We start from the raw sequence: 26,863 nt of genomic DNA on the forward strand, positions 1-26,863 counted from the left end.
GTGGCTCTAGTGGCTTTATAAGGAGCACAAGTGAGCACATAAAATAGCTCTGTGTCACCATGGGACCCTGTAAAGAGTTCCCACCCAGAAGAAGGCTCTCACCAGATGTACCCCCTTGGACTGTGGAATTCCCAGTTCCCAAACTGTAATAAATAAATTTTGTTTCTTTATAAATTACCCAGTTTCAGGTATTCTATTATCAGCAACAGAAAACTGACTAATTCACAAGGATCTTCAAAAACTTCACGGAAAGATTTATATCATCTTTTAATTCTATTTTTCCACAAATTTTTGAAATACCCTCATTCATGTGTACTTTTCCCAGCCGTATGGCTCAACCTTGAAACTGAACTTAGTACTTTGTATCTTTTATGCCTCCTATGATGAAATGTGTAACACTGAACATGTAGTAATGAACATATATTAAGTGATGAGTGCATGAAATCCTGCCTCGAACTATTTATAAGCATTCAGAATGTTGGGTAGAATGTTCTGTAAATGTCTGTGAGGACTAGTTGCATTATAGTGCTGTCTAAGTCCTCTGTTTCCCTACTGATCTTCTGCGTAGTTGTTCTGTTCATTTTGAAAGTGAGGTATTGATGTCTCCAACTATTATTGGGCCTGTTTCTCTCTTCAATCTGTTGGTGTTTGCTTTATGGATTTTTGGGCTCTGTTTTTAGGTGCACATATATTTATAAATGGTGTATTATCTTGATGGATTGACTTTTGTCTTTATAAAATGTTCTTCTTTGTCTCTAGTAATAAATTCTGTCTATTTTATCTGATATTACTATAGTCACTCCAGCTCTCTTTTGGGTACTCTTTGCATATCATGTCTTTTTCCATTCTTTTACTTTCACCTTATTTACATATTTGAGTTTAAAGTTTCTCTTATATGTAGTATTTAGTTGGATCATTTGTGTGTGTGTGTGTGTGTGTTATCCACTCTGCCAACCTTTACCTTTTGACTGGTGTACTTATTACATTTGCCTTTAATGTCATTAACAAGGTAGGATTGTTGTTAACAGTTTTGCTAATAGCTTTCAGTATATCTTACATCTTTTTTGTTGCTGTATTCCTCCATTATTGTTATGTGTAGAAAATTATTTCAAAATTTTGGGTGTATGAAAGAGAAGAGAAATGAACTATTACCTACAGGAGGATGTAGGTTCAATATCAAAAGAGGAAATACTAGGTAGATTTGTTTGATTTAAAAGAGCTTTAAATTCATAGGAGATGACAGAGAGATATTGCAAAGGAGGAAGAGCTCTAAAGGGAATGCTTGAGCTGAATCATGTAAAATGAGTAAAGTCACCATTGAGTGAAAAGGATATTCTGGCTGATGTAGAGTGTGAGTAAAGGCATGGGGATTAAGGTAGATTTATTGGTTCATGGAACTTTAACTAGTTCAGTGTAGGTCAGAGTGAAAGTGTCCAGGAGGAGCTTATGATGATAAAGCAGAACAGAGGCAGGGGTCAGATTTATATATCATTCACTCCACAGATATTTATTGACCAACTACTGTGTGCCAAGCAGTCTTTTAGGTGCTCAAGATCCTGTACTGATAATTTTTGTTTTCTTGGAACTTATATTGAAGGATGAGGAAAGGCAGTTGCCAAGAAAAAAAAAAAATGAAATATCAGACAAGTTCAGTGCAGAAAATAAAACAAGATAATTTAATAAAGAGTGACATGGGCTGGATAATTAGCATAGTTTGGGTTGTTAGGGATGGCTTCTCTTGAAGTCAATGTATAAAGAAAAGGAAGCTTTGGGGAAATACTGAGTTGCATGTTACATATGGTGAAGAAAGAGTAGGAGGTGCCAGCTGTGTCTGTTGAGCTAACTGAGCATGGAGCTCAAGAAGAGGGCCGGAGTCTGTACCATCTGAGTGGTAATGATGCCTTGAGAGTTGATGGGGCAGGCTTCAGAGAGACCAACGAGCAAGATGAAGGGGAAAGACAGAATAACCAGAGATGTAGCAGGAGCCCTGCAAGAGAGTGGTATCCCGAAAAGCCAAGAGTGGAGAGAATTTTAAGGAGGGTTGCCAGGAGTATCATTTGCAGTGGAGGAATCATGCAAATTAAAGATGCATCACCTTTGGTGAACTTCCAGAGAGGTTTCAGTGGACGAAGAGGCTAGAAGTTTGGCTACAGACCTGGGAACTGCAGGAAGCAGCAACCATGGGTGTCGTCTGTTAGTCTGAGGATTTTGACCTACGGTGGACATGAGGAATAGTGGCAGCAGGGAGATGCTGGGGCAAGGGAAGCCTTTGAAACATAACTTCTGTTGCTGTGAGAAGACAGTAGTGGCAGTAGCAAGGGTGAGATGACTTAGGAATGACTGAGGATATGTGGGGCAAGAAGGGGGATGAGGGCAAGGAGTGGGAGTGTTGCTGGAGTGGCCAGAGAGCGTGGGGACTCTGTCACAGGGCCTCAGCTGGCTGAAGCAGGTGGTGCAGCCTGGACGGGCGTAAAAGCCTGGAAGAAAGGGGGCTGCGATCTCACAGGTTGAAAACTAAAAGTCAGCAGGTGGAATGGAAATGAATGAATGAAGGATCTCATAGCCTAGGAAACTCAGTTAGTGGGTGTCCCACTGGATCGGCCCATTTCAGAGGTGGAGCAGCTGTGAGTGATGGCAGGATGCAGACGTGCTGTGGTCATTGTAAAAGCCTGGAAGAAAGGGGGCTGCGATCTCACAGGTTGAAAACTAAAAGTCAGCAGGTGGAATGGAAATGAATGAATGAAGGATTTCATAGCCTAGGAAACTCAGTTAGTGGGTGTCCCACTGGATTGGCCCATTTCAGAGGTGGAGCAGCTGTGAGTGATGGCAGGATGCAGACGTGCTGTGGTCATTGTGGAATGTGTATAGACAGGGTGCGGGGGTCATGAAGTAGGGGCTTGTTTTCTGGTTGGTAATCACATGGATGTGAAGATCCGCTGGGTTAGTGTTAGGGTTTGTCAAAGGAGAGAGAGAGAAATCATGAGACGTGCTATTGGGGACAGTGCCTGGGGTGGGTGGGTGAAGCTGGAGGCTGACACGTGAGCCGTGAAGAGATGGGGGGCATGCATGCTATGAATCTCAGAGGAGGGGGGTGATGAGCTCAGAGGATCAGGAAGGCCAGGAGGAAAATCTTTTTTTCCTGCCCCATCCCCACGTAGGTGAGGGTGGCAGAGCATGCTTCCTCCACTGCGGGAGGTTGGGGAAGCAGACACCCCTGCGGGCGATGCAGGCTTCCCTTAGGGCACTGCAGAGGGGAGAGTGCTCTAGCCCACACACTCTGGCTCTGACGAGCTCCCCTGTCAATTCTTTCCACCATTTCCAGGAACAAAGAAACATCTTACTATGGAAATTAAGTTGGTTTTGACAGCTAATCAGACAGGCCTGAAGGTACCATAGAGAAGTCCTTGGGTGAGTGAGTGATAGTGTCTCTGAGTCCTTTGTTGATGAAGAGCTTGATAAATGGACCTTCCAAGTAGATAATTTCAGAACCCAGAGCCTGGTATTCTTTGTGTATATATATTTTTCTGTTGGTGACTCTAGTCTTTTACAAGCCAGGGTTACATCAGAATACGCCCTTCTAGTGGAAGGAGTGCCAAGTTAGCTCATTCACTGGCTTGCTTATTTGTTCATTCATTCATTCACAGGGTATTTGCTGCGTGCTCTGTACTGGGTGCTGTATTAGGTGCTGGGGCTATAATAGTGGACTAGTCAAAAGCAGTCTCCACTTTGAAAGAGTCTCTGATTTCATAAATTGGAGAAAATCACTATAAGTTGCATCAATAATGTTTAACACTTTTTTCTAAACAAATACATACTATTTAATTTAATTTCTAAATTCTAAAAACAATAAAACGTTAGAAAATGTGGACCTTTATTTAGTTTTTCTAAATAAGGTATGTTTTCTGGTACTGCATCAATTATTTCTCTAAATGATAATTGATTAACAACTTAAGATATGCTGTAAATCAGAAAATAAAATTTAAACATAGAAGAATGGGTATTCTTATTTTGCTAAATGTTTCCAAGGTTCAATATGTTTAGAGAAATGCCGTTACAAATTGATAAGAAAACAAACACTAAGAAATAACAAATATCGATAGGTGATCTACAGGGGGAGAAATACAAACGGGCCGTAAATGAATGAACAGAGGAGTGTTAACCTTAATTCAAGGAGTGTAAATTTGAAAATCAGTGAGATGCTGACTCTTGGCTGTAAAATTTATGAAAGTTGTGCATAAGGTGATATTCAAAGCTGAGGTCCTGGAAAGGGCCCAGCCTGGAGCACGCAGCTGACAGTGAACGTTGCAGCTTCCCTTGCCCAGGCCTCTCACAGCGTTTACGTTCAAGAGACCCGTGCTAAGGAAAGGCTGAGGCTGTGCACAAGGTTTTAATCAGTAGATGTCCATTAGGGTTTTGCCTGCCACAGTGAACAATCAATGAAAATAAATGCATGCATGCCAATCAAGTTCAGCGTCATCTGTTTCCACCTTCCATTTAAATCTGACCCATCCTCTGGGCAGCCCTAGTTTGTCCTCTCAAGAAGATATTTGTAGCTGACACAGGGCCCGTTACTCCCCTTTTTTTCTTGGTTCTTGAGCTCTTTCTGCCCATATCCACTCGTTTTGGTTTTTAATTGTGTATAGCCTTTTGTGGTACCTTAACATTCACATGCCATTTTGTATCCTGCTTCTTTTAACAATATATGATTTTCAGTATGTATAGAGCATATGTTCATATATCAGCCCCCTGGGTGCTTCTCTAGCTGGACTGTAAGTTCCTGGAGCCACCTTAGCCCACCAGTATGCATGTACTCAGAGGTGGATAGGTCCTTTGCTGAGCAATTGGAGGAGAAAAGGTATTCAGAATTATTGTCTTTGTTGACTGGGGGGGTCCTAGGGAAGGGGTCACGAGTTGCCACTCAAAGTGCCCCAGGAAGACTTTTCTGCAAACCATGCAGTGAGTGGGGTCTCTCTGCACAGTGTTGTTAGGGATCCTGCAGTGTCTCTCCTCTGCCTTCCAGCTGCTGCCTTAGTTGGCTTCCTCAAGTGCAGGTTCAGGCCCTCTCCTTTCCTCTGTCTCAGACACATCTGGGGGCTGCCCACTGCCTGCAGAGAGATGAATGTTGTACTTCGTGGTCCACCAAGGGCCTCTGCCCCAGAGAACCATCTGCCTCACCAGGCTCTCATCTCCCAGGGCTGACCCTCCCAAATATGTTCTACTCATATCTTCCAAACCCACTGTGGCAGGATTTTCACTATTAGTACATGTCTATATGCATATGTATATTTATTCGTGTGTGTGTATAGATCATATACATATTATTGTCTGTGTGTATAGATTTACACACACACATGAATAAGTATATGATGTGAAATCAATTAAAATAAAAATATGTAAAATCAGGGGCACACAATTACTGTAGGGATAGAAAATTAAGATTAAGTAGAACATGGGTAGATATTGAAGGTAAAGGGTAAACCATAGAAGAAACAAGTCTTATTGGTGGGACGGATTTACCACTCCACAGTTGTTTCATTTCTGAGTCTCTGAATTGGACTTCTAGCTTTTATTTTGTTTAAAATTCTAAACCACCTAATTCATGGGGAAGCAGGGAGCTTGGTAGCAGTAAAATAACAATACTCATGCTTAAGCAGCATTTTTGTCAAACATTCTATGATTTTCTACTCTTTCCCCTTTTTGGGTTTAAATATTGGTTCTCCACATGTTAATTGTGTGACTTTGGACAATTAATTGCTCTTTGCCTCAGTTTTCCTGCATATAAATGGGGATCACCACCTCAGGGGGTAGTGATGAGAATTAAGTGAGGGAATACACAAAAGTACCTAGATGGCACTGATTCTATTACTTTTTTGGTGACGGAACATTCATCCACCTCTGCTTATTGTAATCCAACTCACAAGATACAGCTCAACCACAAGAAACCCATTTTTTCCGTGTTATTTTATCTCATTGTTTAAATAAGGTGGGTGCCTACTGTGTACAAGCACATCTTATTCCCCAACTATACGAGGGGTCTTCAAAAAGTTTGTGGAAAGTGCATATTATGAAAATACTTTGCATGGATTTCAAAAAATTTTTGCACCAAAATAAACTCATACTAACTTGTTATAACATGTCTCAACAGGCTCTAGTTTGAGGCACTAAGAAGGGTAAGACATTAATTTGAAAAGATCCCCTACCAGAGCAACATGAATTCTGCTAAAATTGAAGCAAGAACAAATATCAAATTTATGGTGAATCTTAGGTGGAAGAATGGTGAAATTATTGATTCTTTACAAAAGGTTTAAGGGGACAATGCCCCAAAGAAATCAGCAGTTTACAAATGGGTAACTCATTTTAAGGAGGGACAAGATGATGTTGCAGATAGAGCCTGCAGCAGCTCACTATCCACATCAACTTGTGAGGAAAAAGTTAATATTGTTCATGCCCTGATTGAAAAGGACCAACGATTAACAGCAGAAACAATAGCCACCACCATAGACGTCTCAACTGATCCAGCTTACTTACACAATTGTGATTGAAAAATCAAAGGTGAGCAAACTTTCCACTCGATGGGTGCCTATACTGTTGTGCCCAGATCAGCGGCAGACAAGAGCAGAGCTTTCAATGGAACTTTTAAACAAGTGGGATCAAGACCCTGAAGCATTTCTTCAAAGAATTATAACAGAAGATGAAACCCGGCTTTACCAGTACGATCCTAAGCATATCAAAGCAATAGCTACCAAGATGGTGGAAGTGGTCCAGTCAAAGCAAAAGCACACGGGTCAAGAACAAAGGTCATGACAATAGTTTTTTAGGACACTCAGGCATTTTGCTTGTTGACTTTGTGGAGGGCAAAAAAATGATGACAGGTGCTTATTATGAGTGTTTTGAGAGTTAGCCAAAGCTTTAGCAGAAAAATGCCCAGAAAAGCTTCACCAGAGAGTCCCCCTCCACCATGACAATGCTCCTGCTCGTTGCTATTGTCTAACAAGGGCAGTTTTGTGAGAGTTTTGGTGGGAAATCATTTGGCATCCACTTTACAGTCCTGATTTGGCTCCTTCTGTCTTCTTTATGTTTCTAACTCTTAAAAGTCTTTAAAGGGCACCCATTTTTCTTTAGCTAGTAATATGAAAAAGACTACATTGACACGGTTGAATTCCCAGGACCCTCAGTTCTTTAGGGATGGCCTAAGTGGCTGTATCATTGCTTACAAAAGCGTCTTGAACTTGATGGAAATTATTTTGAAAATAAAGTCTACATTTCTTATTTTTATCTCGTAATTCTATTTTCTACAAACTTTTTGAAGTGCCCTTGTATTATAAATTCTCTGAATATATGCTTATGTATTAAGTTTACTTAATGTTTCTGGTACCCAAGTCCCTATTTGGTTCTGGATTTAGATTTAGAATCTAATTAAACAATCAGGATTCTGGGTTATTTTTGAGAATGTCATGGAAACAAGAACATGAGTTAAAGTAGTAATTTTCTTGGATTCAGAATGATTGATTCAATACAGAATCCAAAGGTTCCTCATTTAGAGATGGAGAGAGCTTGTCCTGGGGTTGTAGGCTGAATCCATATCTGGCTGTTATGCTTACTATTAGGGACCTAAAATTGAGGACTGAACAAAATATTTACCTAAAATACAAACAAATTCTTAGTGCAGGTGGTTCTAAAAGTGTTGTCTGAACCACCAGCAGCAGTATTATCTAGAAACTTGTTAGAAATACAAATTGCCAGTCCCCACCCCCCAGGCATACTGGATCAGAAACCATCCCTGCAGGTGATTCTTACGCACACTAAAGTTTGAGAACTACTGTCTTAGGGTAGTAACTGAATTTGGGGGGAGGCTGTACTCTGTGCCAAAAGATGTATCTGTTCATTAGCAGATGAAGAAAAGTTGGGCATACTTTGGGTATTTTACTTAACCTGATGTTATTCATAATTGTATCTAGAAAATCCGGTTTAAATGCATTTAATTACCATTAAAAATGCATTTTTGCTGACTTGTCTTTCCCTGTCTTCTTTCCTCTCGGTATTTCCGCGTGGCAGACGAGTTGGATTTTATGTCAATACTTTCAAAAACGTCTCCAGCCTTGAGGCCAAGTTTCATAAGGAAATTGCAGTGGTGAGTAGTGGTGATTGTTTTTACACATGGAAAATAAAATAAAGGGTTACTTTGGAAGCAAATGAAATGACATAGCATTATCCAAAGAATTCACCATTTTGCATGTCTCTTTTAGTGGTGTGTGATTATTCTTAGTAGTATTTCTGCAGTTTTTTGGAAGTGACCACATAGTTCTCTGTATCTTTTCAAGATTTTGTCACAGTCTCACGGTCTTGTTTTTTTTTTTTTCTTTAGTTTATAAAGTTGGAATTTCAAGTGGTACTTTAGGCTGATGAAAAACTGGTCCCAAAATATTCAGATAACAGACAGCTCCGTTGTTGACTGATGTCTTCTTTGTTCAACAGCGTGGTTGTGTGACTATTTGTACTAGAGTCAGTGGAAATGATGATCTCATTTTCTGTTCTATACTCCGATTAATAATTATGTTTTGATTTTTTTTTTCAGTTTATGTTTCATTTATTTCTGTTTTGACAGGGGTTTTAAATTTGGAGCATATGCAGAATTTCAGTTATCCCGAGGCCATCCAAACTATCACAAGATTCTTAGTATCTCAGTAAACAATTTCTTTCTTGGGGGGAATAGCTTGAATTGGTACCAGGATGACTTGCAGCTGACAGACAAATGACCTCTGTCCCTTTAGCTCTGCCACAAGCTGTTTGAAGTGATGACGAAGCTGGGTGACCAACACGCCGACAAGGCCTTCACCATCCAAGGGGCTCCCAGGTAGGCCACGGCTCCCCAGGGCCCGGTCCGTTCCTGTGCACCTTCACTGTGCTGCTGCAGAGGTTCCTGCATCTGTGCACCACCTGTCTATTTCATCCGTCCTATAAACATCGCAGAGGAGCCTTTCTACGCAGGCCTGGCACTGACCTTTGCCCTGTGCTTCCACGTTGACTTCTGGCTTTCACTTGCCAGCGAGGGTTCTCGATGTCCCGAGAGAACTGTCTGCCTCTCTCTTCTTTCCACAAGACCTGCTAGCCAGGGTGTGAAGTTTGCGTGTATAATTTCTAGTTGTGTACTTGTTACTTTATCTAGAGAGGAGAGGAATTCCCAAACCTGTGACAGTTAGTCCTGATTCTTGTCATTGGTGCTGACATCTTCAGTGAATCTGTCTTGAGAAGGGAAAGAGGAAGCAGCGGGGAGTCCACCGTCCCCTCTGCTGCTGACTCTTGATCTGGCCGGCCCCGCGTTGTTCTTGTTTATGGCACACTGCTGTGGTGGGTGCACCAGGCAGGTTCACCAAAGGCCCGTGACCCCCAGGTGAGTTGTCCATGTTGCCAGGATGCAGCTTCACACCAGCTTCCTCCTGTGACTCGGGAGTCCCTTTGAGTCCATCCTTCTCAGCTCTGCACACTCAGAGAGGGCAGGCAGCGAGCCTTGGGCTGCGGGTTGGAAGACCCAGCTTCTAGTTTGATGACTCTGCAGTTGATTTGCCTCTCCTTCCTTGAGTAAGTTCAATAACATCTCTGTTGAAAGGTCTCATTATTTTGTAACCAACAGAAAAATTTAAGATACTATTGAATTCAGGGCTTCTAAGGTGCTATGCAGTCCTGACCTTCCGTATTTGTGATTTAACATCAGTCAGTGCAAACACTCATGGGCACACACAACACACGTACCCATGCACATGCGCTAACACCTGCATATGCTAACGGTCAGACCCCTCTGGAGATTGCAAATTTTCTTAACCTGTGCTCTTTGGCTTAGTGTTACCTGTGGCCTCTGCTATGGCTGCTATACTAAGCGAGCAGTGAGTAGAGCTTCTCTCTCTAAGGGAAAGAACATGGCCTAAAAGAATGCATGCTCAGGGCAGAGTTACTGGGATAAATACAGTTGTCTCCATGTTGGGCTGGGAACAAAGGAAGAATTAGAATAGGAATATCAAAATGACATTGAGGTGTTTTCAAAATGAAGCACATGAGAACATTAAAGGTTGCTTCCTTACATGGAAATGAGAGGGACAGATGCCTCTGAAAAGTTCAGCGTTGCTGAATCAGATAAAGGGAAGAGAACGCGGGGCCATGACCACTTATCCAATGTTCCTTTTGTTTTTTCCAACGTTCCTCTGTGGAACGAAGTGGTGAGTGAGCTCAGTGGGGTCTGTGTTGAGTGTAGACCGGGGCCGTGTTTCCTGTAGAGGCCATGATTGCGGGCACACGGCTCCAGTCACGCGGCGTGTCTGTGTTCTCTCTATGGGACCCAGTTACCTCGGCTTCGTGGACGTGCAGACCATGCTGCCGTGTGTGTGCTCTTTCATTCTGCGGTGCAGATTCTGCTCCTTCCAGCTGTAGATTTTAGAAATTCCTAGAGAGTAGCATGTGTCCCGATGCCCTCTTAGTCATCACATTTGGGCTCTTCCCAGGCATCTGTCCCCATGCTGGGAACACGGTGGGTTCTCAGTGAATGTCACTGAATCTTCTTTATCCCATGATGGGTTTGCACATTTCAAGGTGTCTGAGTTGAGTCATTGTTTTATAAAGTGTAGAAAGAGGAATAATTAGTGAGTATATTTCCAAATGTTAGCAGAAGACACTCTTACAAAATCTTTACCGACACGATCCTAAGGATGCCTTTTAAGGTAAATTTACACTTTTCAGAAAAGGTTTTTCTATAGGTTGTGGCATGACAAGATTCTCTTGTAAATCAAAAGTAAACTAGGTTACGTGATTCAGCTTGTGTTTGGAGGATTCTTGTCTGGTTTGCCTGGTGTGGTGGAAAGAAGAGTGGTTTGTGTTACTGAGACCTGAATTCAGATCTACCGAATCGCCGGGTGACTTCAGAGTGTTTTTACCTCTCTGTTCCCCTCTTTACTCCCTGTGAAGTGGGGACAGGAATGTGCGGTTGCTGTGAAGATAAGATAACCACTAACATAGGAGTGGGGTCTGCATGCACTGGACAGTCAATGGTACCACGCACCACCGCTGCTGTTACTTACAACCGGGATTAACCTAGAGGGGGGAGCAGGATAATAACAAGCAGTGCCTGCTGTGCATCAGGACGTCTCTGGGGTGGAGGACCTCTGAGCAAGTGAGCACCCTTCCTTAGAAGGCCTCTGGCATCATGCCCTGTCTTCTTCCAGCGATTCGGGTCCTCTGCGCATTGCAAAGACGCCATCCCCACCCGAGGAGCCTTCACCCCTCCCGAGCCCGACAGCAAGTCCGAACCATGTGCTAGCACCTGCGTCTCCTGCACCTGTGCGGCCCAGGTCACCTTCGCAGGTAGGAAGAGATGAAATATTCTGGGGGATAGAAGGCCTCATAGTGGGGTTACCCCATCTGGGATCATTCCATAGTGCTGGGGCATTAAGAGAAGTTTCCAGTTGGGGAAACTGAGGTGTGAGGCTTTAGGCCTTGCAATGGTCACTAAGAAGTCCACCCGTTTTTCTTATTTGACTTTCTGTGCTTCCTCGCGCGTCTGGGTGCGGGTCTGCTGGGACTTCTTTCCACATTCCCAGCCTCCTCAGGCTCGCTGCCCTCTTCTCCCGTCTCCGGCTTGCAGATCCCTCTCTTTCCAGATGCCATGTAATCCTGCCTTCTGCATGACACCTTCCTCTCCTAGCATGTTAGGTGACAGCCAGGGCAAGTTCTGCCAAGAAAAGCAGTTACATTTATGTGTCACTTCAGTTTTTGCATCACCCACAGCATTTTGCACACGAGCAGCCACTCAGTAAGACTGTGCAGAACAAATGATTGAAAAGAAGGAGTAAGAACCAGGCAAAGGTGATTATAGAAAATTCGCCACCCTGTTTTCCCTACTTTGGGTGAAAATAAAATTCCTGGAGGGACAGTTGAAGTCCCCAGTCCAGTTCAACTAAGCGTGAAACTAGGAAAGTGGTAAGAAGACATATGTAAAGAGGAGCCTCTCAGGGTCTTACTTTTTGTGACCCTGCAGTGGAACGTGACATGTAAGCTGCCAGTAGTTGGTCTCTCAGATGCAGTCAAGAGCTGCTTGATTTTAGTTTTGAGGTTCTGATCATTGCTGAGGTGAGAAATCACTTTCAGTGTAGTTCCGAGAAGGTGCTGCCTTGGTCCGACTGTGAAGGTGTGGGCACCTGGCCCGCAGCCCTGTGCACAGCACTTATGTGGAGCTGATGGGCTCGTGGAGCTTATGGCCTCTCGTAGCTGAGTTTTCCTCCTGGATGCTGCTTGTCAAAGCTCAGGGGCCACCAGGCAGACAGCCTCCTTAACCCGGGGTGGCAGTCTTGTTCCATCTGCAGGTCTGAGTTTCAAGCAGAGCTGAGCCTGTCCACCTAGCTCTGCTCACGTGACATTTCTGCATGTCTCACTTGCCCTCTCTGGCTGAATCATTGTTTGTATTTAATGCTTTGCAGACGAGGAAAGGGCCCCCTGTCCCACCTCTGCCTAAAGTCACCCCAACGAAGGACTTGCAGCAGGAGAACATCATCAGTTTCTTTGAGGACAACTTTGTTCCGGAAATCAGTGTGACGACACCTTCCCAGGTGAGTGTGCCCGGTTCAGAGCTGGGATGCCTGGAAGGTGCCATGACAGAGGGACCCTCAGGGTCAGCTCAGAGGAAGTGGCCAGCATTAGAGCCAGCAGCAAGATTTCAGTCGTCATTCAGGTTTGTTCTAATTTCGTTTATGTCTCAAGCATTCTTCAATGGGAGGTACGCCGTATTTGAAAATATTCTTATGTTTTTTAAGTAAATACTTACTGTAGAAAAGTGGAAAACTACATAAAAATGTAAAATGAAGGATTTTAGTAGTCATTTAAGTCATTCCATCCTCATATAACCACTAATGCACTTTGGTCTGTTTTCTTTTATTTATTTTTTCTTCCCTGAGTATGCATCAATTTTGCACCATAAAAATCCAGATTGTATTGTTATGTATTCCTGACTTTTTACTTAATCTTGTTGAGCAGCTTTATGTCATAGCGTGTCTTCACAGAGGCACACTTGCCCGCAGTGCTCTCTCAGGTGGATGAACCGACCCTGATTGGTGGCCCGGGTTGCTTCCAATCTTTCTGTTACTCACCAGCACCTCAGTGAGCGTCTGTACACACAGCGGTTCATGTCTGGGCCTTCTGTTATTTCTCTTATATTGATTCCTAGTAGAGAACGGGAAGATGAAATTAAAAGAGGTGGATAATTCTAAGTCTTGCCCTTTGGCAGCATCGTATCATTGACATGATTCAGCACATGGACAGGTTGGTGTTCCTGCTGCTCGAAGACATCTGGGTGAACATGGCCCACTGCAGCTACCTGCCAACCTGTCCCTGCTAGCAGATGGCTGCCTCATTGACTCAAGAGTAGTGGTGACTTCCAGAGCTGCTCCTAATTCCGTGGAAATTGTCCCTTTCTTTTACAAGTGAAAGTCCCCAGAGAAGTCATGCCAACACCATGTCCTGCCAGTGTTCTCAGGGTCAGAGATAAAGTTTACATCTTGCAAGAGGTGCTAAAGCAATACTGTAATTACTGAGCACATCGATAACAACACAACCTATAATCACATGCTGCTGATAATAGCAGAGGTAGTGCAGCAGAAATACAGGGAGCGACATAGGGCAAACCACGATTTGTCATCTCTTTTAAGGACATTTATCCACAGGTGTGATGCTTTGAGCTCTTGCTTTCCTTCTGTGGCTTGCACACACCCGTGAATTTGGTAAGCTAACTAGGGTGTGGCGTGTGATTTAGTGCTGTTTTGAGGAGGGGGACTGCGTGTTTCCAGTGCCTGGAAACACTTAGTGTCTGTGACTGCAGAGATGCCTTTGGGTCAGCTGTCTCGTAGCACATGACCTTACCCAGCATCTGCACCTTGCCCTGGCCCCAGACTTGAGCAGTTTCGTTTGCAGGTTGTGTGTCCTTTGTATTTTCTGCCTCCCGGCTTCATTCCCTTTTTCGCAGTGTGAATTTTCAAATCGGGAGTGCTGTAGGGTGATGACACCCTTGCTCAGATGCTTTTACCTGGACCCCAAGAGCATCTCCTAAGTTCCATCACACAGAGACTTGGTCACCTGGAAGCCTTGTGTGCATAGCTGAGGACATCCCCATTCCGTAGGTGAGGCACCTGAGGTGGCGACATGGGGCCCGCAGACTAGTGGGGAAGTAAAGACGAGGTTCAGAGGTGTCCCGTCTTTCTAATTTAATTTTTTATTTTTTAATTGCAGTTTACTGGCTCTTAGATAAGGACCCTTCATGGGGGGCGGGAGAGAATCAAAGCACTTTTGAAAACTACAAGTGCCAGGAGAGGCCCTTGTGTACTGTGGGAGCTTTAACTCCTGCGGTATAGTTGAGTGAGGTGATGAGAGAGTCAGGAGCGGGGGGCACCTTCCAGAAGGGACGCGTCCTCCAGCTGCAGCTGCTTCTGCTGGGGCCACCCCACCCGTCTGCACCAGCACCTCATCTGCCAGGCAAGTCTGGAAGAACTGACCACCAGAGACATTATGGAGGTGCGTTGTCTGGGTGCAGCCTCATTTACGTTGTTTTCTTTTAATCTGGGAAGGATGCAGAAGGGGGCTTCTGTCATTTTTCTGAATCTGAGAAGCAGCATGGCTGTGGCACCTGAATCATTTCCATGGACTAAATGGCCACTTGTCTCAAGTCAAGGTGTCAGGAGAGGCAGAGAGGCAGGATCTGTGTTCAGTCTACTTTCTGGCTTGTTGAGTGATACAATCTAGCCTATGTGGAACTGTACAGATGCTGCCTTTTCCTGAAGCGTCCTCACGATTTCCTCAGCTGCCTGCTCCTCTAGAGATATAAATAGCCATTCTGTGTTAAGTGAGCTCGGCTAGCAGAGTTTCTGATTCTGCAGGTCTGTGGTGGGGTCAAGACTGTGCATTTCTCCTGAGTTCCCAGGAGATGCTGCAACTGCTTCTGGACCACCCTGTGAGAACCACTGTTTTAAGCCGTCAAGATTCCACGAGGTACATATCAGTGACCATTAGCAAAGTACCCCACTCAACTAGAAGTTTCTTCCAGGGAAATATCCAGCTGATCCAAGTGTGTGCTGTGACTGACCATTTGAACTGCTCACTGTGAGAGCAGTGTGACTTACAACGTTCCGCATTCAGGGCTACTGGACACGCCCACACGTATACACATATATGCACATGTGCTTGTAGTGTCAGGCGTGTTGATCTGATCACTTGTCAAGCTACAGACTGAGTGAATAAATTGTATCATTTGGACAGTAGTGTATTTGGCAGTGCACAAATACATGAATAAAGCAGAGTAAATAACGGTGCCTGGAACAACTGGACGCTGACCGTGAGGACACAGAGCCCTGACAACTAGAAAGCTGAGATGGACCTGGAACGGTTTTCCTCCTGGTCCGTATAGCAATGTAGAATGACCCGCTTACATTCAATTTTAATATTAATTTTTTAAGTGAGTCATCCTACATTTAGAAGATGGGTTCTTGTCCCCAGTTGGCTATTTTTATCATGCGCTTAATGGGGAAGAAAAGCATTTATGTTAATCCTGCCCAGAAGCTCAAAATGTGAAGATTGAAATATACCTAATCTCTGATGGATTTGTTTGTGTCCTACACCAAGCATCATCACAGTGATGATTCTTGAGTTTGTCCTGGGATTGAAAGCAAATCCATCAGACCTCCAGAGCCCTCTAATGGCCCAGATATTAAATATAGCATAGAATTTTCTCTGGGAAATATGTGTACCTGCACACAGGGAGATGCCTGATTGTCAGACCACAAGCCTTGCCTTGCTTTTCTGGCTCTTTGTTTACAAAAATGGACCTTCCAAAAGACAAACACACCCTTCCCTATTTTTTCCACCCAAGAATTTAAATAGAAAGAAATCGTGTGTGTGTGTGTGTGTGTGTGTGTGTGTGTGTGTGTGTGTGTGTCCCTGCATTGGCATTTCAAAACAGCATTTTCTAAAGTGTTTTTTTGAAGAACGCTAGTCTCAGATGCTCTGAAAGGGGGGGTCTCTGGTCACATGACACTGGGAGGGGCTGCATCTCTTTGCCTTATAATAATTCATGTCAGCATGTTCAAGGCTCTGAGAAGTTCTGCACCAAAAGCCCCATTTAATTTTGTTTAAGCCACAGTTTGTCAGTCAGTTTCCCCTCCCCCTGCCCCCAAGTGGAAATGGGTGTTTGGTGAAACAGTATAGGAAATGAAGAATTAAAGATATTATGTCTCTGGAAACCAAATTTATGCATGTAAATAAGATTTTAACAGGAGATCAATACAAAAATATCAATCACATATATATTACACGTGTGTGTGTGTGTATGTGTGTGTGTATCCACACAGGGTTGTTTCTCTCTAATTAAAAAAATTTTTTTGGACTGCTTTCTATTCTAACTTGATGACTTGAGTCTAAATCAGTGCTCACCCTCTCCTCTTGAGGATTGTGGCCCTGAGCAAATACTTTTTGCTGGGAGCCTCTGTCCGTAAAAACAACTGGAGTCGCTTGAGGTAGGCATATCACCAGCATGCTGTGGCCAGTCTCATGGGATGTCATACGGGAAATGCCATGGCAGCCAAAGAGAGCACCCTGCTCACCAGCTGCCTTCCTGGAAACAGGACTGGCCACCACTCCCCAGGACAACTCCATGGATATGAGCCCCAAGCCCAGTCAGTGTACCACAGTCAATGCCGTCACCCACCCCAACGGTGGTCACCCTTCTGCAACAGCCTGTCCTTGGCTCCAGCCATGAAGTTAAATGTCCCTAGGACACTGCTTCATCATAATTATGGACAAAAGGCTAAAACTTTACTCACTATTAGAAATTGTAAATTACTTTGTGAACCCAAAATGAAAGACATTTCTATTATATGACAGGTAGCTCTTGGTTGGCTTTGTTCCTGAAAACTTTACTTAACCTTCTCTCTTAAGCTTACTATTTGATCTCCTTTGCCCTTTTGGGAGGTTATAACTGTCTAGCATGACACCTGGGATAATAGTAAAGGTTCTCAAAATATGTTTGATGATAGAATAAAAAGTGAAAAAACTCTGGAGGAAGTAGTACCTATGGCCTCACGCTAACCTGGCTCACTGTAGTACTGTTAGGATTTAAGAAGCATGTGTGTGTGTGCGTGTGCGTGCGTGCGTGCGTGTGTGTGTGCATGTGTGTGTGTGTGTCCATGCAGCATGGGGCATGATTTGGAGACTATGTTTTACGTGTAAATGTTTTGTGACTATAGCTACAAGTTGCAATCTTTCTTACCTGATATGCTTATAAAAATAATTCCCAAAAGGATGCATAGTTTAAGTAAAAACACTTAGTAGATTACAGAGAAGCAAAAAGTACAAATCAGAGGCTATAATTCTATTTTCCTGCAAAACCCACTTCTACTAACTTTGTTTATATAATGCCCCCAAAGTTTTCTTTACATAGTGGCTGAAATGTATAGTTTTAGAAATTTGATGATTCTATGTCAGTTTTGTAATTTGTGATTTTTTTTTTTTTTACTTCTAATATAACAAAAATGTTCCCATGAGAATTCGGTATTTATGTCATCATTTTAAGCAGCAGCAGAGCACTGTATTGTAAGGATTGCCATAGAAGGCTTAACCCATCTCCTACTGTTAAGTTCTTGTCTTTTTCCTTTTATTAATCAGCTTTATTGATGTGTGATTGATATACAATAAAGTGCATGTATCATGTATTTGAAGTGTGCACATTAATAAGTCTTGACATATGTGTGCCCCCATGGAACCGTCACCAGAATCCAGAGAGTGAACATGTCTTTCACCCCTGACCTTGTGTCACTCTGTAATCAATTCCCTTGCCCCTCCCCATGTGACCCACCATCTCCAGGCAAACACTAATACTCTTTCTGTCACTATACATTAGTTCTCACTTCCTAGAATTTTATACAAAAGGAATCGTACAGTATGTACCTTATTTGGTCTGGCTTCTATTTAGCATAATTATTATGAGATTCATTCATGTTTAGCAAGTATCAGTAGTTTATCCTTCTTATTGCTGAGTAATATCCCACTGTATGGATTAATCACAGATTATCTCTTCGTCTATTGGATGGGTATCTGATGAATATTTGAGTTGTTTCCAATTTTTGGCTATTATAAATAAAGATACTATGAACATTTGTATATAAATATTTGTGTGTACACTTGATTTAATTTCTCTTGGATAAATATCTAGGGATGAATGGGCTAGATCACAGGGAGGGAATAAGTTTAATTTTTTAAGAAACTGCCAAAGTTTTCTAAAGTGGTTGTACTATTGTTTCATGTTTCTTTTTTTTTTTTCCTTTTTGTCTTTTTTCGTGACCGGCAACGGATCTCAACCCTCAGTGTCGCGCCCGTACCGGACCGGGACCGGCAACGGGATCGCAACCCTCGGTGTTGCACCCGCCCCTTGCTCAGCCAGTGAGCGGAAACCGGTCTGTATGTGGGATCCGAACCTTCGGCGGGAGCGCCGCCATGCTCCCAAGCAGCGCACTGTAGCAGTGCGCCACTGGGCCGGCCCTATCTTTTATTTCTTAATTGAGTTTTTGAGAGCCCTTTGTCTGATTTGTATACAAGTCCTTTATCAGATAGATGATTTGCTTTAGCGTGTTGGGACCACAGCAGAGCTGCTGTCATGGTGCTTGTAGGTGTAAGGAATGGGAGAAGAGTAGTTTCCTCTCGCTGTGTTATGGGAAATTATATCTCCCTGTGTTTCCACCTGTAATGACAGAGCTGTGAGCACTTTCCTGCCCTGTTACAAAGGAATACCACATAAACGGGCCACCCCTTTTTTCTCTTTTTGTAGCTCTATCAACATACTCTTTGATATAAGTGCATCAGGGGATAACTCTCAAGTTTAAGGGGCAAAACTAAGTAGAAGTTGAGCCTGAAGAAGCCTTCTACACATTTTGAAGGCAGCCGAACAGGCATTCCAGATCACTGATGGTCCTACGCATCATGGTCTTACTGGGTGTTAGTACTCCCATTTTATGCATGAAGAAACAGGCTCAAGGAAGCTGAATTAATTGCACAGGGAGAGACAACCAGCAAATGGCAAAATTGGGGTGCACACCCAGATTTATCTCAAAGTCTGAGCATAGCCCATCATAGTCTGAGGCCTCTGTTCATCCTTCATCTCTAAATTCCCATTTAAACTTCCTTGAGGGGATTTGTTAGGTTTATGAGGGAGTAACGGACACATTTGTGTGGCCTAAATTTGTCCGGAGAACTTGCAGAATTTTGAGAATTCCTCTGCAGATCCTTGGGTTCCTGTTCGGGAGATGTGGGACTGGGGTCTCAGTGGCAGCCTGGAGGGCACTGGAGTCAGGGTCCCTGGCTGCAGTCCTACAGCTGCTGGCTTGCAGCTGGGGGCCCAGAGTGACAAATACCCTCATTCAGCCCATTCCCCAAATAGGGAAATGATATCATTTCCCTCTCAATTTCCTTTTAATGATTTTATTTGACAACGCAGGTAAAACGCACTTTGGAGAACATGGTAAAGTAACCGCTTTAAAGGCAGTAATCATGATGTCAACATTAGAAGGCACCGAAGTGCGATAACGTGAGGTGATGTTCATATGTCTAAAGGTCTTAGACATGTGAACTGTTCTAAGTGCAATGTAATGTGTTTGCTAAATTTAAAAATTTTAATTTGTACCAATGTAAAAGTTGGTGAAAAACAAAACTCATGCAGATTTTGAATAGGGGGAAAGGGAATCAGTTTTGTGATTGTAATTATTAAAGAAAGAAAGGATCTCAGAAAAGCATTATCTTTGTGAAATTGTACTAAGAATATGTGAGAAGTAATTACACTGCAAAATAGAAAACTCAAGGCTAATAGCATAATATATAAGCAGCTTTCCTTCTACAATGAGTGTGAATATACTAAAAAAAGTATTATTTGTTATGCCACTTTTTCATACATTTGTAGATTTTAAAATATATGTCAATGACCAATATTTTTTTTGATAGTTTTTTTAAATTTGAAGATAATTGATTATGTATATTTGGGGGATACAGAATCAAATATCAATACAGGTATACAGTATGTGGTGATCAAATCAGGATAATTAGTATACCCATGTTTACAAAACTTAATCTTTGTGACCCTTAACTAATTTCTCTTTTACACTCCTCCCCCTCCCCCTTTCCCATCTCTAATAACCACAGTTCTGTTCTCTCTCTTTTTTGTTTAACATTCAGTGTATTATTGTGATCCTTCCTTCCTTCCTTCCTTCCTTCCTTCCTTCCTTCCTTCCTTCCTTCCTTTATTTTAGCTCTCACTTATGAGTGATCACATGTCGTGTTTCTCTTTCTGTGCCTGGTTTTTTTCACTTAACATAATTTTCTCTAAGTTCATCCACGTTGCTGTGAATAGCAAAATTTCATTCTTTTTTACGGTAAAGTGGTTTTCCATTGAGGATATATACCACATTTTCCTTATCTAGTTGTTTGTCAATGAACAATTAGGTTGATTCCAACTCTTGCTATTATAAATAGAGCTGCAATAAGCATGGGAGTACAGGTATCCACTTGACATGCTGATTTCCATTCCTTTGGGGAAGTAACAGCAATGGGATTGCTGGATTGTATGAGGAACCTCCATGCTGTTTCCCATAAAGGCTGCACTTACTTACAGTTCCACCAACAGTGTAGGAGGGTTCCCCTTTCTCTACTTCTTTGCCAGCATTTGTTATTCTCTGTCTTTTTTATAATAGCCAATCTTAACTGACATGAGGTGATATCTCAATGTAGTTTTGATTTGCATTTCCCTAATGCTGAGTGATGTTGAGCATTTTTCATGTATCTGTTGGCCATTTGTATATTTTCATATGAGAAATGTCTATTCAGCTCCTTTGCCCATTTTTTACTTGGATTACTTGTTTTCTTACTGATGAGTTGTTTGAGTTCTTTGTATATTCTGGATATTAATCCTTCGTTGGATACATTGTTTGCAAATATTTTCTCCCATTCTGTTGGTTATCTTTTCTCTCTGTTAATTATTTCTTTTGCTGTGCAGAAGCTTTTTAGTTTGATATAATCCCATTTGTTTATTTTTTCTTTTGTTGCCTGTGCTTCTGGGGTCTTATTCATAAAGTCTTTGCCCAGTCCTATATCCTGAAGTGTTTCCCTGTGTTTTGTTTTAGAAGTTGTATAGTTTTAGGCCTTTTATTTAAGTCTTTAATCCATTTTGAGTTGATTTTGGTATATGGGGATAGGTACAGGTCTAGTTTCATTTTTCTACATATGGATGTTCAGTTTTCCAAGCACCATTTATGAAAGAGGCAGTCTTTTCCCCAATGTATGTTCTTGGTGCCTTTGTCAAAGATCAGTTGGCTGTAAGTATGTGGGTTGATTTCCAGGTTTTCTTTTCTGTTCCATTGGTCTGTCTGTTTTTCTGCCAGTACCATGCTGTTTTGCTTACTATAGCTTTATAACTTAATTTGAAGTCAGGGAGGGAGTGTTATGCCTCCAACTTTATTTTTTTGCTCAGTATTGCTTTGGCTATTTGAGGTCTTTTTTTGTTCCATATGAATGCTAGGGTCGTTTTTTCTATTTCTGTGAAGAATGTCATTGGTATTTTGATGGAGATTGCATTGAACCTGTAGATTGCTTTGGGTAGTATGGACATTTTCACAATGTTAATTCTTCCAATCCAAGAGCATGGAATATCTTTCCATCTTCTTGTTTCCTCTTTAATTTCTTTCAGCAGTGATTTCTAGTTCTCATTGTAGATATCTTTCATCTCCTTGGTTAAATTGATTCCTAGGTATTTCATTTTTTTGGTGACTATTTGTAAATAGGCTTGCTTTCTTGATTTCTTTTGCCTCTAGTTTGTTATTGAAGTATAAAAACACTACTGATTTTTGCATGTTGATGTTTTTATCCTGCAACTTTTCTGAAATCATTTATCAACTCTAAGAGTAGAATCTTTAGGTTTTTCTATATATAGGCTCATGTCATCTTCAAACAGGGACAGTTCGGCTTCATCTTGTCTAATCTGGATGCCTTTTATTTCTTTCTCTTGCCTAATTGCTCTGGCTAGTACTTCCAATATGATGTTAAATAGGAGTGGTGAGAGTGGGCATCCTTTTCTTTTTCCTGTCTTCATTCAGGATGATATTGGCAATGGGTTTGTCATTTATGGTTTTTGTTGTGTTGAGATACTTTCCTTCTATACCTAACTTGCTAAGAGTCTTTATCATGAAGGGATGTTGAATTTTGTCAAATGCTTTTTCTGTGTCTATTTAGATAATCATATGGTTTTTGTCTTTGATTTTGTTGATGTGGTGTTAAAATCTTTCTCCAAACATCTTCATTTTTAGGTAATAATTTACCCATTGGTGTGACTTTGCAATTTCTAGATGGACAAAAATGGTCAAAAATGAAGCTTAGATAAAATACCAAAGATGTAACTCAAATTGTGTGAAAACTACCCCAGTTCTCTTCACCGTGGCATAGTTTACAGAGACTTTGTCTCAGTTCTGCCCCTTGCTGTGTACCTTGAGCCTGGGTTAGGCCAACTTTAAGCCCACATTGTTTCCCTATATTATGATACCACAAGGAAAAGAACAGATGTTAAAGTTTAGCAATATAGATTTTGTGTTATTATCATAGCAGGACTTTCTGTGTCTTATTTGGCTTGCCTTCTTTATAATCCACTAGTGTTATTAGAGTTGGGAGCTCATTTTGCAGAAAATGCTGGGGGACATGGCTCTTCCTTGTCCTCCTCTCTTTCTTTTTCACCCTTCCTCTCCCATGCACATATCTACACAGTTGAAACAAACAGTATTGTGGATGATGGGTGGATCCATACAGTAACTAAATCAGGGGATAGGGTGCCAGGGAGGGGATGCAGCAGATGGGATGTGGTCAGGAGTATGCAGTGGTCCCTTCCTTTTAAAATGTTACCTTCACAGAGGAACATCACAGCAGTGGGTTACTGTCATGGGTCCAAGTCCTGGCCCATTTTATCTATCTGGTCATTTGTAATTTCATGATCTGAGTTCTCTGAGCTAAGAGAGAAGGTGGTTCCTTGCATCTTGGTGGCATTAGGATACAGCTCTCAGATGTTCTTTTTGTTGGCTGGACTTGGAGCTAGACAAAGGACAGAGACTGGAGTATGGGACCCTATGTTCCCAGGTAACTTAGATTATGCTTGGCTGAAGTTAATTATTACCCCTCTCACTTATTTAGCTGAGTGACTCTGGGAGCATATGGTTGAGCCACCTAAATGGTAAACCACCAAAGCATGCTTTGGGAGTACTGAATAATGATATTAGAGGGATTATACATGGGCTGTATCATGAATCTTATCAGATTCAAGCTAACGCACGCCTTTTTGTTTGAACAGAATGAAGTTCCTGAGGTGAAGAAGGAGGAGACTCTGCTGGATCTGGACTTTGACCCTTTCAAGCCTGAGGTGGCCCCTGTGGGTTCTGCCGGAGTGACCCACTCACCCATGTCTCAGGTATCAAATGCTTTTTGGATGTTTGGGGATGACAGTTCTTAAGCCTCAGTGAGCTCTGTAAGGGAGCAGATATTGCCTTTCTCTTGTGGATGACTTCAGTATCTACTTTTCTTTTTGGTTGGCAAATATTTTCTAATAGGAAGGAGAACCTCATTACCATCAGTGCCATTGGCTTTCTTTATACACAGAGCTGGTGTGGGGCCATGTGTTCCTGTTCTCCCAGGAACTGTCTCTCCCAGGGTCATTACTAGTAGTGCCCTCCTGCACTCAACAGTGTCCAGATTGGGATGATATGTTTTATGGCTTCCCTGGGTAAAGCTGCTTCTTTTGGCTTTGGGTTTACTCTTTTTACAGTTTTCTCTACTTTCCAGCCTCGTGCTTGGCAAGTGACATGTGTTTGAAGTGACCATGAGATTATGCCCCACAGACATGAATTTCAGTCTTGACTGTTCTGAACCAAATGATGTGCTCAGTCCGCACATGGCAGAGACTCTGCTGGTGGTGGTCTGATGCGGCACTGGCCTTCATTGCCCACACTTACCTTGCTCATCCCTTTCTCCTCTCCACGGTTCTCCCGTCCCAGTAGTTACTGTGACAGCATTCTCTGTCAGAGGGACACTGGCCATAGGTGCTGTAATGACCTGTGGGTGATTCTTCAGGAATATAATTAGTTCACAGTTGTCTCTGCTAATGGAAGTAAGTTCACTCAAAGTCTGGCAAAGCAGAAATTGTTTATATCAGTAAACAATTTGGGTGTTTGGGGTCTCACATTTGAATTTGGGCAAATCCAAAGATGCTAGAATAAAAGGTACTTCAAAAAGTTCATGGAGAGATTTGCATTATTTTCTAATTCTATTTTCCACAATTTTTTGAAGTTCCCTTGTGTATTTTGAATTAATTTATGAAAGTGTATTATAAAACTCAGTTTAAGAATGAGGACCTAGCTTAGTTTCCTGGTCTTGAGGTCTTGTTGGCACTTTACGGTAAACCACTTGGGCACAAACAGCTCAGTGTAGTCCTCAGTAAATCAGGCTTTCCTCTAATCCATGCTCTGTTCTAGAATGTGATTGGGTTTATAAACTCCTCCCTGTTATAGGAACCATAAAAGTCTAAGATGTTGGTAAAGTAGGAAATCAAGTAGACCAGACGCTAGCCTTAAAGGTGATTTGCAGAACTGGGTCTCTTAGATGAATGTTTCAGGAAGCTCGCTCTCTATTAATGCTCTTCTAGGAGATTCACAATGTCTATTTGAATATTAAAATCTCTGATAAGTCCAGCAATTTAAAAAACACGATTAGATTTGTTTAACTTAGAGTATCCCAATTTTGGCTGCAAAAATCTGTTTTAATGAAACTTCTTAATATGTTTAAGAAACTTTTCTTAATATGGCATGTTTTCTAAAACATACTTTCGGAAATGCTAAAGTAGTGGTTGTCAGCAAGTTTGAGGGCTCCACCTTAGTGGCCAAGAAAAGCAGAAAGAGAACATCCACGTAGTTCGGTGTACTTCCTTCTCCGAGCTCTCGCGTCGTGTAGACAGCCAGCAGAATCCACTGGCTTCCTCTGCCGCAGTCTCCATCGTTCATTGCTTTAGTGTGAGAAGTGAAGTTTCCACTGTGCGTGGTGTACTGATTAGTGGTGAGATTCCACAGCATTTCTGTCTGCAAGTTTGAATCAAGAGAGAAACCTCTTTAGTATCAATTCATGATCACATCAAATCATGGAACTTTGTGTGGACTTAGGATTGAGGGATTCTTTAAGAATTAAAAGAAAAAATGACCTAATGATTAAATCTAAACCTAATGGTTAAATCTTCGGCAGTCTTGGTGCTGAAGGAAGCACATGACTGCGGCTGGGGCAAGCTGTGTGCACCCCTGTGTTCTTCCCTCGGGGCCGGGTCACAGACTGCTCCAGCTCCTGGTTGCCGTAATCGAGTCCCCTTCCTGCAGAGTTGTCCTGTGAGCCAGCTCTAATTGCATCTCTCCTCTTGCTGAGAAGAAGAGTTGCAGGCAGCGTGACAAAAGCACAGTGCCGTGAGGTCCTGCCGGCCGTCTTTTCCTGTCACTCACAGAGATCTCCTTTGCCCGTCGCTTGGCCCCATGCTTCCAACTGATGTTCCTGCTGCTAGCAGAAACTGTGTCTTGTCACCTCCTCTGTGTCCACGCTAGCTCACACATCCTTTCATGACTCCCAGGGCATATACACACATGTTTCACATGGCTACCTTCCTTTGGAGGAAATGTTGTTGCTGTCTGCCATGTGCAGAGAAGTGGGCTGGCTTTTATGATCGTGACTCTTAAGGGGCTGAAAAACACCCCTCACATTGCAAAGGAACGGAAACCATCTGGATAATCAGAAATGCATCTTAGATGCAGAAGTCCATGTATGAAAAACTGAGACTTTCAATGCAGCTGTTCTACTCTCCTGTCTCAGTCATTCTATGAGAAGGTGCTAAGCAAGGGACCGACCAGGCTGCGCAGCATTGCAGGGCAGGTGGTGCAGAGCAGTTTGAATGGGCCCAAGGCGGGTGGGTGGGTGTCGGGCAGAGCCACAGGCCGGCTTTCTGTAGTACGTAATGCAAAGGAGACATCTGTCCTTCCACCTGGAAATTGTCCTATTTTTAAGATGAGAGAGCCAGGCTCTCCAGTTTGCTGTTTACATTTAGTGATTAAAAACAAGTGCATAAATGTGGATCCGTCCTAGTTAGAAAAACATGGGCATAAAGGGATGTGACTCTGGCAGCAACTGTCACTCACAAAGTAAATAAGAAAGAGGTCTGCCTCTCTCTCCCTCCACACAGTGGAAGTCATTTGAAACATCTGGACCCACTCCCTAGGATCTAAGCTCTATAATTAAAATACCAGTAGTAAGTATAATTTATCATATGTCTTAGGGAACACCCTGCTAATTCATATTATTACCAATTAATTGAGCTGTATGTTACCATCTAACTGTACGTATTGAAGAACTACTTTTCTGGGGTTCATTTACCATAAAACTGGTTGTAATCTATCTTCTTGAATGTGATGTAGCAGGAATAGCATGAGCAATGATTAGGATCAGCATTTCCTCAAAGATGGTACACGCTAATATGTGGACCCCTTGTTTACTTCATTTTCATGGTGCATGTGTATGTGTATTAAAGTAATCCTGTTTACGTATTGAAGAACTACTTTTCTGGGGTTCATTTACCATAAAACTCGTTGTAATCTATCTTCTTGAATGTGATGTAGCAGGAATAGCATGAGCAATGATTAGGATCAGCATTTCCTCAAAGATGGTACACGCTAATACGTGGACCCCTTGTTTACTTCATTTTCATGGTGCATGTGTATGTGTATTAAAGTAATCCTGT

At 42.3% G+C, this 26,863-nt stretch overlaps 1 protein-coding gene across 1 annotated transcript in view; it reads left to right on the forward strand.

Moving 5' to 3' along the window:
* The window catches only part of LOC103608699 (amphiphysin), an 81,128-nt gene that overhangs the window by 33,227 nt on the left and 21,038 nt on the right, over positions 1 to 26,863 (forward strand). Inside the window, exons 6-10 of the mRNA XM_008593101.1 lie at positions 8,056 to 8,131; positions 8,772 to 8,854; positions 11,211 to 11,349; positions 12,462 to 12,590; positions 23,393 to 23,509. Coding sequence (XP_008591323.1) covers positions 8,056 to 8,131; positions 8,772 to 8,854; positions 11,211 to 11,349; positions 12,462 to 12,590; positions 23,393 to 23,509 — 544 coding nt within the window. The remainder of the gene's footprint in view (positions 1 to 8,055; positions 8,132 to 8,771; positions 8,855 to 11,210; positions 11,350 to 12,461; positions 12,591 to 23,392; positions 23,510 to 26,863) is intronic.

The sequence above is a fragment of the Galeopterus variegatus genome, unplaced genomic scaffold (assembly GCF_000696425.1).
Source record: "Galeopterus variegatus unplaced genomic scaffold, G_variegatus-3.0.2 Scaffold8706, whole genome shotgun sequence".
In the NCBI taxonomy this organism is placed as follows: Eukaryota; Metazoa; Chordata; class Mammalia; order Dermoptera; family Cynocephalidae; genus Galeopterus; species Galeopterus variegatus.